The following is a 19,812-nucleotide window of genomic DNA, read 5'->3' as shown; positions in this document are numbered from 1 at the left end:
GCTATGTCGGGGATTCGTGAGCCAATGCTCCATACATCTCGAGCTTCTGGCTGCACGTTTCCCTACGGAACGGGCGAAAGAGGGCTTCATTATATCTCTTTTGTCGGGCAGGGCGTTGGAGTGGGCAATGCCGCTTTGGGAGCGTGATGATCGTGTGGTACAGAGTGCTCCTCTCTTCTCGGACGCTCTGAGGCAGGTCTTTTTGGGACCACATGTCACCCACGATACCATGCTCCAATTGTTGGCAATTACTCAGGGTTCGTCCATGGTCAGCCAGTTTGCCATCCAATTCCGGACTCTAGCCTCTGTGCTAGAATGGCCAGGTAAAGTCCTTATTCTGGTGTTTTTGAAAGGTCTGGCAGATCATGTAAAGGACGCCTTAGCCACCAGGCAGATTCCCGCCACACTGCAGGAGCTCATTTCCATCTCTACCCGCATTGATCTCCGTTTTAACGAGCGGAGGTTGGAGCGGATCCTGCGTAGGCAGAGGTTTCGGCTGGCTCCCACCTTTGCCAAACCCCTAGAATCTCCTGTTCTGGCGTCCGACTCCCATGAGGCCATGGAGGTTTCTCGAGCGGGACCTAGGTCTCAGACCGCTCGAGTACCGTTGGTGTGTAAAAATTGCCAACAACTGGGACATTATGCTAATCAATGTCCACGGCGGTCGGGAAAACGATCGCATCTAGTGACCATAGGAGGGGGTTCACTAGACTCAGCGGCATTTTCCTCCAAGTTGTCCTTTAAAGGGACAATCCTCTTAGGCTCATCCACTCATACAGTTGAGCTTTGTGTGGATTCTGGAGCAGAGGGAAATTTCATGTCCTCTGCTTTTGCTTTGCGCCACACAATACCTCTGGTAATGCTTGCTAAACCAGTAACAGAGTGGTGAATGGGTCAACACTTCCATTACAAATCACACATCAGACTGTCCCTTTCATGTTAGCCATGTCTCCATCCCACCAGGAGATAATTTCCCTTCTTGTCCTTCCCGAGGGAATGGATGAGATGCTGTTGGGGATACCCTGGCTCCATTTCCACTCCCCACATATTGAGTGGACCTCAGGGAGGATATTGGGTTGGAGTGAAGCTTGTTAGGGCAGATGTGTGAAAGAGTGCGTTCAGGTTTCCACCACTGAGATACCCGCAGATCTCTCTTCTCTTCCCAAATGCTATTGGTCCTATGCAGACGTCTTCTCCAAAAAGGCTGCGGAGACCCTTCCGCCTCACCGTCCCTATGACTGTCCTATTGATCTCTTGCCTGGAGCAGAACCTCCTCGGGGACGCATCTATCCCCTCTCTCTCCGGGAAACGGAGGCTATGTCCCAATACATCCAGGAGAATTTGGCAAGAGGGTTCATTAGGAAGTCAGTGTCACCTGCAGGGGCGGGGTTCTTCTTTGTGCAGAAGAAGAATGGAGAGTTACGTCCTTGCATAGATTATAGGGGTCTTAATGCCATCACCGTAAAAAATAAGTACCCGCTGCCCCTCATTTCTGAGCTTTTTGATAGGCTTCGGGGAGCAAGGGTATTTACCAAATTATATCTGCGGGGTGCGTATAACCTGATTCGCATCCGTGAGGGGGAAGAATGGAAGACGGCGTTTAACACCAGAGATGGGCACTAGGGTTGAGCGACTTTGACCTTTTTAGGGTCGAGTCATGTTTTGCGAAACCCGACTTTTTGAAAAGTCGAGTCGGGCGAAATCGGCCGATTACTGCGAAAAGTCAAGGATCGGCCGGAACACGAAACCCTATGCACGTCAATGGGGATTTTTTTTTTTTTTCTTCTTCTTCTTTCTCTCTCTCTTTCTCTCTCTCTCTCTCTCTCTCCCCTCTGTCCCAGCACAGAAAATCTCATGTTACACATTGCAAATCCCTACTGCGCACAAGCGATAAAATGATGATAGCCGTGCACGCCCCTAACCCCTATGTCATCACTATGCCCACACTCCTTCATTGGCTGAAAAAATGGCGCTAAACGCGTCATACGAAACGCGACTTTGGCGCCAAGTTCGCGTACCGCATGGCCGACCCCACACAGGGATCGGGTCGGGTTTCATGAGACGCCGACTTTGCCAAAAGTCGGCGACTTATGAAAATGAACGATCCGTTTTGCTCAACCCTAATGGGCACTATGAGTATCTGGTGATGCCCTTCGGGCTCTGTAATGCCCCAGCCGTCTTCCAAGACTTTGTCAATGACATCTTCCGGGATATGCTCTCCACCTCGGTCATAGTCTATCTGGATGATATTCTCATCTCTCCAAGTATTGACTCCCACCGGAGAGATGTTGGCAGAGTCTTCGACCTCTTAAGGGCAAATTCTCTTTATGCAAAGTTGGAGAAGTGTATGTTTGAGCAGGAGTCTTTACCTTTCCTGGGCTATATCATCTCAGCCCAGGGATTGGCTATGGATCCTGCCAAACTACAGGCTGTGATGGACTGGCAAGAACCCCATTCTCTTAAAGCGGTGCAGCGCTTTATGGGGTTCATTAATTATTATCGCCAGTTCATTCCGCACTTCTCAACTTTGGTAGCTCCCTTGGTAGCCCTCACCAAGAAGGGAGCAAATCCCAAATTGTGGTCTGAAGAGGTCTCCAGGGCCTTTTCTTCTATTAAATCTAATTTTGCTAGCGCTCTCATCCTACATCGTCCCGATGTTGATAAGCCGTTCATAATGGAGGTGGATGCCTCTTTCGTTGGTGCAAGAGCAGTCCTCTTCCAAAAGGATGCTCAAGGTCGGAAGCATCCGTGCTTCTTCTTCTCCAAGACCTTCACACCAGCGGAGAGGAATTATTCCATCGGGGACAGGGAGTTGCTGGCGATGAAGTTGGCTTTCTCGGAGTGGAGACATCTCTTGGAGGGGGCTCGTTTTCCCTTTCAAGTCTTCACGGACCACAAAAACTTGTTATATTTGCAAACAGCCCAGCGGCTAAATTCTGGCCAGGCCAGATGGTACTTGTTCTTCTCTTGGTTCCACTTCACCCTCCATTATCTCGCTGGGGAGAGGAACATTCGTGCTGATGCCCTCTCTAGCTCTGTTGTGTCATCTGAGGAGGAGGAAGGAGAGCCTCGGCTTATTGTCCCTTCGGAGAGCCTGAGAACCATAGCTCCGGTTTCGCTAGAGTCTGTGCCTCCGGGCAAGACTTTTGTGCCCATTAATTTGTGACCGGAGGTTCTCTCTTGGGCTCATTCGTCCAGGGTGGGTGGACACTTTGGGACAAAGAGGACATCTGAGCTGCTGGCGAGGATGTACTGGTGGCCACATATGGTCCGAGATGTCAGAGAGTATATTCAGGCGTGTGTCTCCTATGCCAAAAATAAGTCTCCTCGACAACGGCCAGCTGGGTTACTCTATCCCTTGCCGGTGGCAGACAGGCCCTGGGAGATGGTCGGGATGGACTTTGTAGTGGGTTTGCCCAAGTCTCGTGGCTGTACCATCATTTGGGTCATCACCGATCATTTCTCGAAAATGGTGCATTTGGTGTCGCTACCACGGTTACCTTCTGCATGGGCTTTGGCAGCGTTGTTCATAAAACACATCTTCCGCCTACACGGTATGCCGGACAAAATTGTCAGTGACCGGGGTCCCCAGTTTGCGTCTTGGTTCTGGAGAGAGCTTTGTCGTCTTCTCAGCATTTTGTTAAATATCTCCTCTGCATATCATCCCGAGACGAATGGGTTGGTAGAGAGGGCCAACCAGACCCTGGTCACATATCTGCGACATTTTGTCTCTGCCAGGCAGGATGACTGGGCATTCTTGCTATCATGGGCGGAGTTTGCACTGAACAATGCCGTAGCCGACTCCACTGGACAAACCCCATTCCTCCTCAACTATGGTCAACATCCGCGGGTACCTATGCCTATGCCCGTGTCTTCCGCCGACTCCAGGGTGGCAGACTGGGCTGTGGAGGCACGGGATATTTGGGACCGCACTCAGGATGCCATTCGGGCTTCCAAGGAGAGAATGAGGTCCTCCGCCGATGCACATCGGAGTCCCGCTCCGACCTTTGCTCCTGGCGACTTGGTGTGGCTCTCCGCCCGTAACATCAGGCTGGGAGTTGAGTCCACTAAGTTTGCACCTCGCTACTTGGGTCCTTTCAAAGTCCTTGAGCAGGTTAACTCTGTGGTCTATCGTTTAGCCCTTCCGCCACTCCTGGATATCACCGACACCTTTCATGTGTCCCTCTTGAAACCCGTATACATGTCCCGGTTTTCCGAGTCATCTTGTGGGACATCGGGTTCGTCTACGGACGATTACGAGGTGAATGCTATTTTGGGGTGCAAGGTGGTACGTGGCAAAAAATTTTATTTGGTGGACTGGAAGGGTTATGGCCCTGAGGACAAGTCCTGGGAGCCTGCTGAGCACATTTGGGCTCCGCAGCTCATTGCTGCCTTCGAGCATAGCGAGGTCCAAGGAGGGGGTCCATATTAGGGGTCGAGTTTCCTCCTCTGCACAGGGGGAATCTCAGGCCATCTCCGCTGCGGTCTCCCATTCTTCTCCTGCCACAGTGGAGCCTGCTCAGCGGAGACGTCGGTCCCAGCGTCTTGCTCAGGCTGACTCTGTACAAAGAGTTACTGCTGCTTCTCCTGCTTCTGCCATTGAAGCCAGTGTTGGGCAGCGGCGAGCAGACGCTTCTGGGACTAAGTCCTGCTTTTCCCGTTCTGAGCATGCCCAGGGTAAGATCTCTCAGTGGAGATCGAGAGTCACATGTTCAGATACTGCAGTCTAATCTATTGGTCCTTCTAGGAAGGTCCTGTAGGTGCGCAGGCTCTGTAGCAGCCTCTCATTGGTCTTCCTAGGAAGGTCCTGTACGTGCTGCAACTATTTAAGGCTCGCATGGCCGCACGGCCATGTGCTAGTGTCTTTCTAAAGTGATGTGCTTTGCGCCAGTGTGGTCATGTGAGTCTGTGTTCAGGGACCCAGCTGAAATAAGCCCCTAGAATGCTGGCACCTCCAGCGAGGAGATTGTGTGTGTGTATGTATTCAGGGACCTGGCCGAAATAAGCTCTTAGAATGCTGGCACCTCCGGTGAGGAGTTATGTGTGCATGCATGACCACTGACTGCTCTCATTTGGGTAGTTAGCCTGTGCCTCTGTGAAGTCAAACAGGACACAGAGCTTTGCTTTCTCGGCTACTCTGTGAAGCTAACAGAGCTAGTTCATACCGCCATATAGTGCCGCCGTTTACTAACAGCAGGTTCTCCTGCACGGTGGACCCCGGGCTGCGAACGCATCTACTTCAATAAAACATTTATATTTACTCGGTGCGTTCCGCTAGCCCTAACACCATCTTGCTACACCATATCTGAACTAGCTTATGTAAGGTTTAATAATTGATTTCATTAGCCATTCTCTCCTTCACACTGGTAAGGTGGGCTGAAAACATCTGTCCAGTACCCGATCACGAAGCACACGGCACCTCTCTCTGTCAACTACCGGGCGCGCCGCACCTCTCTCTGTGCTGTGTGCAGCCTGTTCCCACCAAGACTGAAGTGCCGACAACAGCTGGCACGATGTTTCTCCAACGAGGTCCTGCAGACCACGGACCGACGACGAGGGCAGCAGCGAACAGTCCTGAACTCTGCCCTGGCTCTTAGGCTGGCGTGCGGCTCTTTCTGTATTACTGTGGTGGAATCCAGCAGCATCCTGGCATCGTTGCGGCACGGCTGTGCACCCCTCGGAGCCTGCTGCGCATGCATTTTGCCTCTGTCACCGCCTGCAAGAAACTGCCCAACACTGTGCGCACTTTTACTTATAACCGCTCCCCCAGCTTCCAGGTCAGGGAACCGGTCCGGGCCTTTTTGCCTTCCCCCGGACAACATGGGACGCAGCCTCAGCAGTGCCGAACCCGGTCTGGCATAGGTACCCGCAGTCCGGTCTTCTTACTTACATCTGCACAAGCACGTCTGCAGGACTGAAACCCGGGGTCTTCGAGAAGAGTAAAGTTAATTTTTTCCATGGCGTTATGCTTTCAGTACGTTGGCCGGGCACCTTTCTAATGTTAATAACCTGCATATTAACCCTATATAGTTAATAGCAACTAATTACAGCTTAGCTTTCATTTTTCATGAGCTCTCAGATTACATAGCAAAAACCTGGTGACAGATTCCCTTTTAAAAAAAATAAATACACACTTTCTCCTAGCATTTTCTGTATTGAAATTGCAACTGTACTTGTGTTCTTTACAACATATAAAATTAATTGAAATTAATTGACATAAATACCAGTATGTTGCAGTTTGCAGGAATTGATAGACTACCCCCAGAAAGCAGGAAGACTGAAGAGTCTTTTATTTACATATAGTGCCTTACATCGGCCTCCAGCAGTACAATGTGGCCATTATTATTTGCCCTTGTGTTAGGGTTTTTTATGTCATAAAAGGGTACTCTGGAGGAAGGTAACCATATGTGACTCCTACCATTGATGGACTTGGCTATTGTAATTCATGTATGGCTGTTGGCCAGTCTTTCGAATTCTACAATGCACAGCTACCTGAGCTTTATAAAGTTAATCCTGTGGCATTTAGCTGATGACTGTCAAAATTCAATATAGAAAGGGGTTTGTCGTGCTGAAACAACTTATTTAAAGGGAAACTGTCAGTAGGTTTTTGCTACCCCATAATGTAGGCAAAGAGACCCTAACTCCACAAATGTATCACTTAGCACTGGGCGCAGCAATTCTAACACATAATTTATTAGATTTAGCAATGCAGCAGAGCTGAGAAAGCTAACCCCGCCCACATCAGGCTCTCTGTATACGTTGTCTATAGACAGTAAGGTGCCTATCACAGGAGGGGGCGGAGTCAGACCAGAGCTCAGTCACAGCAATGATGACCTTTCCCAGCACCTGCGCACTGCAGTACTTTGCTCTGCCCTCAACAGGGCAAAGTACGCCTGCACCAGAGCCGTGGCAGGAAGGCAAGAAGACGACGTCATCCTATGAAGATGGGAGGCGCCGGACACGGGCCGCTACGCCCATCGGACCGGACCACAGCGGGACCGCCCCTGGGAGAGAATAATATAACCTGTTTTTCTTACCCTTCAGGATACGTCGTGGGCTTATCTACAGCATTACAGAATGCATAAGGCCATGTGCACACGTTCAGGATTTTTAGCGTTTTTTTCGCGTTTTTTCGCTATAAAAACGTGATAAAAACGCGAAAAAAACGCTAACATATGCCTCCTATTATTTACAAGGTATTCCGCATTTTTTGTGCAAATGTTGCGATTTTTTCCGCGAAAAAATCGCATAGCGGAAAAAAAAGCAACATGTTCATTAAAAATGCGGAATTGCAGGGATTCCGCACACCTAGGGGTCCATTGATCTGCTTACTTCCCACACGGGGCTGTGCACACCATGCGGGAAGTAAGCAGATTATGTGCGGTTGGTACCCAGGGTGGAGGAGAGGAGACTCTCCTCCACGCACTGGGCACCATATAAGTGGTCAAAAAATAAGAAATAAAATAAAAAATAGGCCTATACTCACCCTCGATGTCCCGCGCAGTGTTCCCGCCTCCACTGCACGCTGCCGTTCGGTTCCTGTAGCTGATGTGCGGCGAAGGACCTAGCCGATGACGTCACTGTCCTGTGATTGGTCGTGAGCGGTCATGTGACCGCTCACGTGACCGTGACGTCACGGAAGGCCCTGTGCGCACACACCAGCTATAGGAAGACGAACGGTCGCCGCTGATGAGATGTCTGGGTGAGTATAAGCATTTTTTTATTTTTTTTATTATTTTTAAACATTCTATCTTTTACTATAGATGCTGCATAGGCTGCATCTATAGTAAAAAGTTGGTCACACTTGTCAAACAGTATGTTTGACAAGTGTGACCAACTTGTCAGTCAGTTTTCCAAGCGATGCTACAGATCGCTTGGAAAACTTAGCATTCTGCAAGCTAATTACGCTTGCAGAATGCTAAAAAAACGCGAAAAAAACGGAAAAAAAACGCAAAAAAAAAAATGCGGATTTCTTGCAGAAAATTTCCGGTTTTCTTCAGGAAATTTCTGCAAGAAATCCTGAACGTGTGCACATACCCTTACAGAATGCTGTAGATAAGCCCCTGATGTCGTGGCCTTATCTCATATACGATGTTTGGGGTGACAGATTCCCTTTGATCACAAGGTGATTAAAGCTTCAGTCTAAGTGAACAGCACACTATCTGACATGTGACACATCTTTGAATTCAGTGTTTTAACTCCTACCTCATGCTGTCCTCTGTTTACATGGTAAAAACCCTCTGACAGGTTCCCTTTAAACTCTGCTCTCTGCTGACTCTGTCCCAGTCTACATAACAAAGCTGATGATTAAGCTGTTGGTGCAGATACATTGAAAGGGTGGGTAATTACTACAGTTCCTGCCAGCTTCAACTAATGCCTAGATGTATGTAGTTTGAGGTGTGGATTAACATAATTTTTTTTTTGTGCAAAAAACTTCAGGACACTGGAAATTATAGTCAAAAGGAGAAAGTGAGTCATATTATTTGCAATGCCTGGTAGCAGAATATACCTGGGCTTACTCAACAAGGGAACATCCTGTGCTACATACCATAGTATGGTCTTAGGTGTCAGTCTTTTGCATCTCATCCCTTAAATGGTTTTCTTCTTCCCTACAGAGGAAAAATGTTCCCCAGTACTGATGTGGAGAGTAATGGAAGGAACGACCACCAGGGGGCGTGCTTTCCCAATGTGTTACACAACACGGAGAACCAAATAAAACGTATGTAGTAACCATTAGTTGTGTGATACAATATTGTTAGATAATGAAAAGCTAAATCAATATTATTCAAGCCTTTTTTTTCGGTAATTATTTTTAAATCTACATTTTCTAAAAGTAGTGTATATTCAAAGATAAGACAAACATCAATTTAAGTGTTTTTTTTTTTTCATAAGTGACATATGGTTGGGTTGATTATGGTGTAATCCATGCATTAATAAGAATTTTCAGTCATAGAAGTTAACCGAGGGCTTCTTTTTTTACACAAAAGCTACTACGTAATCTTTATGGTTAGAGAAGTCAACATTTTTGCTAAGAATGCCCAACCTACTGGCTATTGCCCTTCATTTACAGAGGGGATTTTTTACATCATTACAATACTAATAACTGAATTACTTTTTTCGTAAGTAAACTATAGCAGCGTCCTGTAGTATGTTGCCTTTCAATAAAATATATCATTATTTGTCATTTCTATGTATTCTTAGTCCTGTGAATTCTGCTGATATCTGAATTAGCTGTTTTCTGCAAATTAAGTAAAGTTATTGGCAGCCAATCGTCTTTGCTCCTGCAGGGCGCTAGGTTTTGCACGTGACATGCGCTCCTGCACAGTTGTAGGTGTCTCTTAGACCTGCAGCAAATGGTCCGTTCACACCCGCCAGCACTACATGACCGCCGATCAGCTACTCACTCATAAGTGGTTATTTCATAGCCTGTTTGCCAGTCATATCTCCCATCAGATGCACAATGAACCATCCATAACAGATCACTCAGTGGGTATAGGCTGCTTGTCTTACACAGAATTATGCCCTGCCAAGAATGAGGATCTTTAGGGCAAATCCAAAGGTCATCTTACTTTGAAAATGAAAGTGTGTTCCTATGGACATAAGCCATTTTAATGACTGTAGTAAGTCCATTTTATTAATACGTGATTGTACATCCAGACTGCAGGACACTGTATTCTAATAAATAGCTGCGTCCTATGGATTGCACAGGCTCAGGAATTGTCACCCAATTGCAAATGCCAGATCTGTAGGTAATATACTAGTATTATTAATTATTACATAATCACTTCTTTCTTTACGGCTAAACAAGTGTCAGGACAGCTTTAGGGATCTGTGTAAGCTAGAAGTAAGACATAATATACCACATTTACACTCTTATTTTTCTTACCAACAGTAATGAATGCCGGTGACAGTGGAATTTCATTACTAAAAGTCCGAACAAATGAAGACCAGTGGGTGTGGGTGGAGGCAAACTCTCCAATACTGTACAGAAATGGTTGCTCAGATTACGTAGTTGTCCCACAACAAGCCCAGAGGTAAGAAATCCGCAACATAATATAAAATATTGTGTGCATACACATTATGACTCATCAAACCAAATGTAACTTGTTTCAGCAAGCCAGATAAATGTCGCCGAGTGGTCTTTCACTTCTTCGAAACACATAAAGGCACACAACCAAAAATTGTGTTAAAAAAACTACTTCTTGAAGACAGACATGCGATTCAGTGGCAAACAACATCAACCTCCATGTTCACCGAAGGTTTGGATTGCTCCCCTGCATCAGCATTGTTGGGTGCCACTTGTGGCTGCATTTTAATTTTCCATGCTAAGACATCTGCCCACCTGTGCAATGTTTCAGGGTTGTGCTTCCTTCTTCAACATGGTGAACGTTGATGTTTTTTGCACCTGAATTGTACTGTATATTCAATATATATATATATATACACTCACCGGCCACTTTATTAGGTACACCATGCTAGTAACGGGTTGGACCCCTTTTGCCTTCAGAACTGCCTCAATTCTTCGTGGCATAGATTCAACAAGGTGCTGGAAGCATTCCTCAGAGATTTTGGTCCATATTGACATGATGGCATCACACAGTTGACGCAGATTTGTCGGCTGCACATCCCAAAGATGCTCCATACAAGGCAGGATGGATCTATGCTTTCATGTTGTTTACGCCAAATTCTGACCCTACCATCCGAATGTCGCAGCAGAAATCGAGACTCATCAGACCAAGCAACGTTTTTCCAATCTTCTACTGTCCAATTTCGATGAGCTTGTACAAATTGTAGCCTCAGTTTCCTGTTCTTAGCTAAAAGGAGTGGTACCCGGTGTGGTATTCTGCTGCTGTAGCCCATCTGCCTCAAAGTTCGACGCACTGTGCGTTCAGAGATGCTCTTAGGCCTACCTTGGTTGTAACGGGTGGCGATTTGAGTCACTGTTGCCTTTCTATCAGCTCGAACCAGTCTGCCCATTCTCCTCTGACCTCTGGCATCAACAAGGCATTTCCGCCCACAGAACTGCCTCTCACTGGATTTTTTTTCTTTTTCGGACCATTCTCTGTAAACCCTAGAGATGGTTGTGCGTGAAAATCCCAGTAGATCAGCAGTTTCTGAAATACTCAGACCAGCCCTTCTGGCACCAACAACCATGCCACGTTCAAAGGCACTCAAATCACCTTTCTTCCCCATACTGATGCTCGGTTTGAACTGCAGGAGATTGTCTTGACCATGTCTACATGCCTAAATGCACTGAGTTGCCGCCATGTGATTGGCTGATTAGAAATTAAGTGTTAACAAGAAGTTGGACAGGTGTACCTAATAAAGTGGCCAGTGAGTGTATATATATATATATATATATATATATATATATATATATATATATATATATTTACTATATATTACAACTTGCAAGGCTGGCTTTAGGTATAAACAGAGCCTTAGTGATAAAGCCACAGTGGGACTCATACCTCAACTAATTACATTCACCAGGTATAGTATACAGCAAAAAAATACAACAAAAAATTAGTTTTTCCTGCTTGTTTTGCTTTTACAATTTTTCAGTAAATTATTGTTGCTCTAATATCATATTTATTAATATATGGCAGATACTATGGTCTATTCATGAGTAAAAATTGTTCAATACCAGCTTGCATTAATTCCAATAAAGAGAAATATGACAGATTTTGAACAGGACTGCCTATTCCTATGTTTTGATCATTAACATACTCAATTTTAAAGTGGTATTCTCAAGTTGTTGCTTTTTAGCAGCTCATTGCACTGCAGTCTCCTTACAGTCTTCTTACAGTCTCTTTACTTCCCAGTTGCTTGTGGGAGCAGGACTTCCTTCTTGAGTGACAGTTGTAATGAGTAGCTTCATTCTGCTACTACACATTAATTGTCTATCTTGGTTTGTTTCATACTGTAATCACTATACCCACACATAGGGATAAAAGAGCCATTGAACAAGCATAAGTATCAGGAAAGTGAGAGCCGTTATAAGGAAAACTGCTCTGGAAACTGCCAATGCTATGTGCTGTGAGATTGCAATTGTACATGACTCATAAAGAGCTCTGTAAGGAGCTGAGAGGGAGGGGTAGGGAGATAAGCAACAAACTGCTGTATTGAAATCAATGGGCTGGAGAGAGCTGACTGGGATGTTAGGAGTCAACTCCTGTCCTGGAATGTAACTACTGGACATTCTGGCCAAGTGCAGTGGCCGAACTTCATGGAAACAAGCTGCACACTATATAAGATAAAAGCTCTCTTTGCAGAAGAATGACAGCAGAAAGAAAAGCAAGTCAGTTGCAAACTTGCTTATTTTCATGCTGTCTAACTCATTTTAATAACAGGAGAATACCCCTTTAAGTTAATTCTAATCTTTTAAATTGTTATTTCTTTTAATGTTATACATTGGATTAATTTCAGGGATGAAGAGGTCCCAAGAAAACAGACTATGCTTGGTATGAAAGGAAATAGAGAAGTTCCTCTATGTAACAGTTCAAGTGAATCACCAGCACTATTGAAGCAACATCTATCATGGGGAAAACACGAGAAGGAAGATATGAAGATGAAGTTTCAGACAAACAAGTCTGACTCTTATTTGCAGGAGGAAAACTACTTACCTAAGCATTTTTCTAGCATGCAGAATCACTGTAACGCCAGCAATGTTGGGTCCAGGTCAGGACCCCAGTTGATGGGCTCATTTGCAAATAGATCAGGGAGGCCCTTCTACAACATGGACCAAAGCCATCCTGGAGTGCACCTGACAGGGCGACCCCATCGTGGAGGTGTTGACAATTTCCAGGTATATCATGGTCTGCAGCAGCATTCTGTGGACTCTTACCCTACAGATAATATTAAAATGGAAAATACTTTTGTGACTCCAGATGTCCTTTATGACTCAGGTTTTCCTTTGAACATCCCCATCAAAACTGAAAATGACTCAGATTCTGAGGGCAGATCTGAACATTATCTAAAGCCCCATGGTCATGGATGGGTGAGTGAAAATAATGTCGTAAAAAGAACTTTGATGGACTACCCTCAGTCACTTCATCTGAAGACTGAATCGAACCTCAACGAGCAAAACTTTTGCCTGAAACCAAAGCATCTTATGCATTCTTCTCATAGAGGACACTGTTTTGTTCCAGCTGCACATATGAACCATATAAACACAAGTCGGCCTTTTAAAGGTCTGTACAATAAGGATCCAACTCAATTTTATCCCCAGAAGTCCAACTACCTGGACAGCGTACTGAGCCAACAGGGGGCAGATTGCTTAACTAATCCACTTTATGCAACAGATGGTAAGAATCAGGGCGATCAATCTTATAAGCTGCAATCTGAGTTCAAAGCTCACAGTATGGTTCAGAATATCAAGCGTGAGCCCCTGGATTCACCTCCATGGGCTGAGAGTGATCAGGAATCGATACCAGCACTCTACCAAAAAAACACACTGATGGGTTTTTTACCTGGCCAAATGCCACAGAATACAGCTGAATTTGCATACATTCAATAAGTTTTGCATTTCTTATTAGAATTTTAGATAAAATAATATATTGCACTATTTTGACATAAGGTCTCTTTTTATATGTATAGCTTACACTGTGGTAAAAGTGCGGTCGGTGCTTAAAAAGCCTTATGTATGGGGCAGACATTTTGAAAACTGCTCATTTCTCAAGAAATGCAACTATTTTTCCTTGTTTTACCACTAATGAAAAAAGTTTTTTGCTTCTGTAGAAAATAATTTTATTTTATGAGATACTCACACTTTTTCTATGTTTTTATAACTCTTTGGACTATGTGGTATTCCCTTAAAGGGTGTGTTGTTTTTTAGAAAGTCCTTTTTGTTGAATGAAGGATGACAGTATTAACAATTTGAGATACACACTGATACTTGCCTTGACGAATATTGGACTGAATGTATTTGATTGGCACCTTAACAATATGAAAACCGAAAGACGCAAGGCCCAAAAAAAGTGTTTTTGCTCTAGACAACTATACACTCTGATAATTGCTTAGCTTTTTCCTTTTTTTAAGACATTGTATTTATAGAAAACTGCCAGGCATTTATTCTGATGTTAAAATTACAAAATGTCACTGATTCTGATTGAAAAGCAGGAAATGCAGCCATGAAGAGTAAAACAATAAAATAAACATTATGTTTGCTTTATGATATGTTTATTACTACACAAAAGTTGAAATTCTTTGAAAACTGTCAGTCTATACACATGTTGGAAAAGTACTTGTTCTGTTCATTTGCTCAGTGATTTTAAAGAGGACCTGTCAACTCTCCTGAAATGTCCTTTTTAGTACAACCCCAATTCCAAAAAAGTTGGTACATTGTGTAAAATCATGTAAAAAAACAAGAGTGCAATGATTTGAAAATCTCTTATAGTTATATTTTATTCACAACAGAACACATTTCAGAAGTTGAAAGTAAGACATTCTTCCATTTCATTTGAAAAAATTAAATCATTTTGATGATAGTAACACATCTCAAAAAAGTTAGGATAGGGTTAACAAAAGGCTGGAAAAGTAAGTTGATACTAAGATAAATATTGCAGAGACCCCACTCTTTGGCAGTGCTTGAGGTAGACACATGCAGCAGGTTATCAAACAAATAATATTTATTTACGTTCATAAATCTTCAACGAAAACAAACAACCTTTCTTCTGCAAAACAGTATGACTCAAAGTAAACAGGTACAGTTCTTGGCATCACAGTCTCAAACTCACCCATGTAGAGCAAAGTACTGTTAGACAGTTCCTCACAACAAACTGCTTCAGTATCTCCCAGGTCTTTTCCTCCTTCCATACACAGACCCTGAATGACACAGCTGGACAGGAACTGGAGTTACGGGAACAGCCAGTCCCACCCAGCTCTAGTGGTCGTTCCTAAAACCCAGACCCAAAATCTTTGTCCAATAATAAAACCTCTCAGTACTATCTGTGCTAGAGCCTGCTTCTCCGTGTCTTACATAACTGAGGCAAGCCACCACGGTGACACATACCTCCCATCTATGACTTGTACACCTGCAACATTACATACCCCCTCTGCCCAAATCCAGGGTGCTGGGCACCTTCTGCCAGCAATGTACCCTTGAGAGGGCATCCATATTCTTGTGTTGTTTCCAGGGCCTATGTTCAACCAGAAAGCTAAAGTCTTGAAGGGCCAGGAACCACCGTGTCACCCATGCATTGTTCCCCACTTATTGTCTTCCTCACCTGGGACTCGTTACTTTGACTTAGGGAAGGTGCGGTTTACCTGCCACGGACAACCTTTCCTAGGAGTTCCATCTGCTGCTGCTGGTGTTGCTGCTGTAATTGGTGTAGCTGTAGCTGGAACGGCTGAATAAGGAGTTTGTTCGTCCCCTGCTATCAATAGTGAGCAATACATAGAGGTTTTAGAACAACATATGCTCCAATCAAGAAGATGGACCCACTTGGATGAACACGTAGGTCATCTGCTCTGCTGGAGTACCGTATATACTCGAGTATAAGCCAACCTATGTATAAGCCGAGACCCCTAATTTTGCCACAAAAAACTGGGAAAACTTAATGACTCAAGTATAAGCCTACGGTGGGAAATGCAGCAGCTACTGGTAAATTTCAAAAATAAAAATAGCTACCAATAAAAGTAAAATTAATTGAGACATCAGTAGGTTAAATGTTTTTGAATATGCATATTGAATCAGGAGCCCCATATAATGCTCCATACAGTTCTTGATGGGCCCCATAAGATGCCCCATACAAAAATATGCCCCATATAATGCTGCACAAAGGTTAATGATGGCCCCATAAGATGCTCCACACAAAAAATATGCCCCATATAATGCTGCCCAAAGGTTAATTATGGCCCGGTAAGATGCTCCATATTAAAATATGCCCCATATAATGCTCCATAAAGGTTAATGATGGCCCAATAATGTAGCGCCCCCACTGCCGCAGGGCTGAGGGGTACCCGGTACCGGGCCTCTGAGTCTCTGCTCTGGGGTTGTCACGGCGGCTAGACCTGGTCCGTGGCCCTGCTGAGGGGCGTACAGTGATAGATGTAGATGGTGGTAGTGGTGGTGGTGGTGCGGTGCAGTAAATAACGAAGACACCAGGTTGCAGTCTCTTTACCTCTTTACTGAAGATCTCTGGGTCCTCAGTCCGGAATCCAGATTACCAGGCTGCGCAAGTCCGGCCGGTCCAATGGCACCTCCAGAGTTCTCTTAACAGGTGGAAATCTGTGCCTTCCTTCTAGCGCTAGGTGTTGTGGTCCTTCCCTGCTGTGCTTATGGAAAGTCCCCACAACTGTTGTGTCCGTTTCTTAAGTTCCCTCACAACTCGATTAGATGATGTTCTGCTAATCCTCCGTCCCTCCCTGATGTTACGGTTAGGACGGCACCCGTATGACGGGTAGGCTCGGAGCTCTTCCGGGACCCTAGAGTCGCCCCTCTCCACAAGTTGCCCCCCAAGACTGCATAGGTGATTTGGGTGAGACAGCCCGCCTTAGACTGACTGTCCTGCCGTTGGTTTAGAGTATTGCCTGAAGCTGAATATTGTAATACTCCCTCGGCGTTCCGGCCGCCGGTTGTGCGCCTCAGTAGGATGTTGCCTCGGTCTCACAGCACGACTCCTACTGGTATTCTCCTTCTTGCTTTGATCTCGTTTCTCACTCAGCACAATCTATCTCGCTTCTTATCCTTCCTTGGGCACCGCCGCTATGCTGAGCAGGCACGGTCCCGTTACATTCCTTCTTGTAGCCAGGCCTCTGTCAGGATCCCACCCCTGACAGGGACCCTACCGAATCTTCTCCCACAACACCCTCTGCCACCAGGTGTTGCCTGGTTCCAACCCAGTCAGCTTTCTGAACTAACTTCCTGCCTGACCCCCAGTTTACCCACAATGGTGGGGAGTGGCCTAGTGAATAGAACCCTTAGCTCCCCCTGGAGGCCCGGCTGTGAAATGTATTGGTGTCTGTGATACCTGGTCAGATGAACTCCTTCAGTGCCATCGGACGTACCATAGCCCCCCTTAGTGGCGGAGCCACAGTACTGCAATGACCAGGACTCTGGGGCGCTGCAATAAGATGCTCCATAGAAAAATATGCCCTATATAATGCTGCACAAAGGTTAATAATGGCCCCATAAGATGCTTCATAAAATAATATGCCCCATATGTTGCTCCATAAAGGTTGATGGCCCCATAAGATGCTCTATAGAATAATATGCCCCATATGCTGCTGCTGTGATTAAAAAAAAAATGACATACTCACCTCTCATCGCTGGGCGCTAGGTGCCGGTGTCCTGAGCAGGCGGGGACACTGGCGCGCTATGGGGGCCAAGTGCCAGTGTCGCCGCTGGCTCAGGCCCCCGTCACTTGCGATATTCACCTGTCCCTGTTCCACTGCTGTGCGCTGCTGTATCTTCCGGGTCTCTGCAGTGACTGTTCAGGCAGAGGGCGCAAACTAAACACATCATCGCGCCCTCTGACTTGAACGTCAAAGCCAGATAACGCGGAAGACAGGTACCTGCATGACAGGCAGCTTGAGCCTTTTTACAGGGACTCTATCATGCCCCGGGCTCATCAGGTGCTGTTGCATCTCAGGCATGGTGTGGGCCAATTACATACAGTTCTCAGCCCTCCGGATCCACTGTGTCTTAAGAGTCCCACAAAAGCTTCGGGCTCCTGGTTCCTGGCTACTGCGCTCTGAGGGTGTCTTTCCACTGTTCCCCTCTGAGCCCTCTCTCCTATGCTCCTTTCCTCTGTAGCTCCACCACATACAACTCTTCAGGTTCTCTCACTCCTTCCAGAGGCTGCAGCTCCCTCGTGGCTGCTCAGCCTCTCTGTCTGCACTCAGTTCCAGACTTCCTTCTACCTCAGTGTCTCTGAACAACTCCCTAGCTCCTCCTCCAGGTCAGGATACATATAGCTTAGGGAAGCTCCCTTGAATCCGGGTCCTGAGCTCCCCCTCCTGGCCTGAATTTGGAATATGTTGTGTGTGGGTGTCTTACCTGGTGAAGAGAACTATATTGCCTCTCAGCATGATATTACTCTCCCCAAAAGGAAAGCAACATCACTGCAGCAACCGGTCACCTGGGGTGCATGGGCAATTTGCTGTTGCACCTTCCAAGACGTTTTTCTTGTAGAACATTGTCAGTAGGTTTATACATTTTAACCAAGTTTAGCAACTGTTTTGTAAAATCCTGATAGGTAAGGAAGGGATATACTTGTCTGGCATGACTGTCTGCTACCTGTGCAGGGGACAGCTTATCTAGTTGCAGCTTTTTTTACTTACAAAGTGGATAAGGTCATACATTTGTGACTGTGCAGGTAGGTATTCAACAAAAGTTCAGTTGTGTACATGCCGAGAATGGACATTCATACTAACACTCAGATCACCATAAATCTCACATTTTAGCTTGGAGTAATCTTCAGCATGCTTCTCATTTAAGTCTATATAATAATCTTAATGTTTATATAGCGCTAACATATTCTGCAGTGCTTTACAGGTTGCACACATTATCATCGCTGTCCCTGATGGGGTTCACAATCTAAATTACCTATCATACTGAAGTCTTTGAAGTATGGGAGGAAACCGGAGTACCCAGAGTAAACCCACGCAACCAAGGGGAGAACATGCAAACTCCTTGTAGATGTTGTCCTGGGTGTGATTTGAACCCAGGACTCCAGTGCTGCAAGGCTGCAGTGCTAATAATCACTGAGCCACCGTGCCATCTAAAAAATCCTTTTGCGGTTCTCTAGTTAGGAAAGGCTCCACCACTTCTGACCACTTTACACCAGTAACTTTTCTAGCTCTGCTACTCACTGAAACACTACAAATTAGGCCTTGTCATTATCTATGGGGGTCTCAACTTGTGTTGGTATTTTATTTTGTAACTATGCTTAATTTGCTGATGTTCCTTTTAGGTGTTTGTTGGCTTTAACTTTGTCTTTCTCATTACTTGCTGAGCTGTGATGGCTTCCTGCAGTGTCATAATTGTGATTGGTAGTCAGCTGGAGGCTAGCATTAGCCTAAAGCGACTGTTTATCCCCGTTCATCTGTTTTGTCTTAGGGCAATAAAGCCCTTTAAATTAGTGTGTGTGTCTGTTTAAATCTGCATACACTTACAACAGCACTCTGCAATAAATGAAATCTGTCAGCAGGCTTTTGTTGTGCAATCCGAGAGCAGAATAATATGAGGACAGCGACCCTGATTCTAGGGATTTCCACTTACTGGGCTGTGTGTTGTTTACAAAAACAGTATTTTATTAGCATGATATCACTAGAGAACCACTGATTAGCAGCTTTCTGTCAGTACACAGTGTACACAGGAGCTCTACATTCAGAGAACTGCTAGATCTGCAGCAGAGAAACCAGAGATTTTATCACAACTGCTGCACTCAGTAAACTAAGTGATAACTGGCTGGAATCAGGGACTCTGCCCCTACATCATGGCGCTCTCAGATGGAGTGGAAAAAACGTGGTGACAAATTCCCTTTAACCCCTTAGTGACGGAGCCAAATTTTTGAAATCTGACCAGTGTCACTTTATGTGGTAATAACTCTGGAACGCTTCAACAAATCCCAGTGATTTTGAGATCGTTTTTTCGTGACACATTATACTTTATGATAATGGTAAATTTAGGTCGATATGTTTTGTGTTTATTTATAAAAAATATCAGAAATTTGAGAAAAATGTTAAAAATTAGCAATTTTCAAACTTTGAATGATTATCCCTTTAATCCAGATAGTCATGCCACAGCAAAACATTAATAAATAACATTTCCCTCATGTCGGCTTTACATCAGCACCATTTGTAAAA

At 45.2% G+C, this 19,812-nt stretch overlaps 1 protein-coding gene across 1 annotated transcript in view; it reads left to right on the top strand.

Moving 5' to 3' along the window:
* AHRR (aryl hydrocarbon receptor repressor) overlaps window positions 1–14,186 on the top strand; it is a 462,221-nt gene extending 448,035 nt beyond the window's left edge. Inside the window, exons 9-11 of the mRNA XM_077269620.1 lie at window positions 8,616–8,719; window positions 9,893–10,034; window positions 12,430–14,186. Coding sequence (XP_077125735.1) covers window positions 8,616–8,719; window positions 9,893–10,034; window positions 12,430–13,519 — 1,336 coding nt within the window. The 3' untranslated portion in view covers window positions 13,520–14,186. The remainder of the gene's footprint in view (window positions 1–8,615; window positions 8,720–9,892; window positions 10,035–12,429) is intronic.
* The last annotated feature ends 5,626 nt before the right edge of the window (window positions 14,187–19,812 follow it).

The sequence above is a fragment of the Ranitomeya variabilis genome, chromosome 6, assembly GCF_051348905.1.
Source record: "Ranitomeya variabilis isolate aRanVar5 chromosome 6, aRanVar5.hap1, whole genome shotgun sequence".
NCBI lineage: Eukaryota > Metazoa > Chordata > Amphibia > Anura > Dendrobatidae > Ranitomeya > Ranitomeya variabilis.
This window is presented reverse-complemented; position numbering and strand designations above follow the sequence as displayed.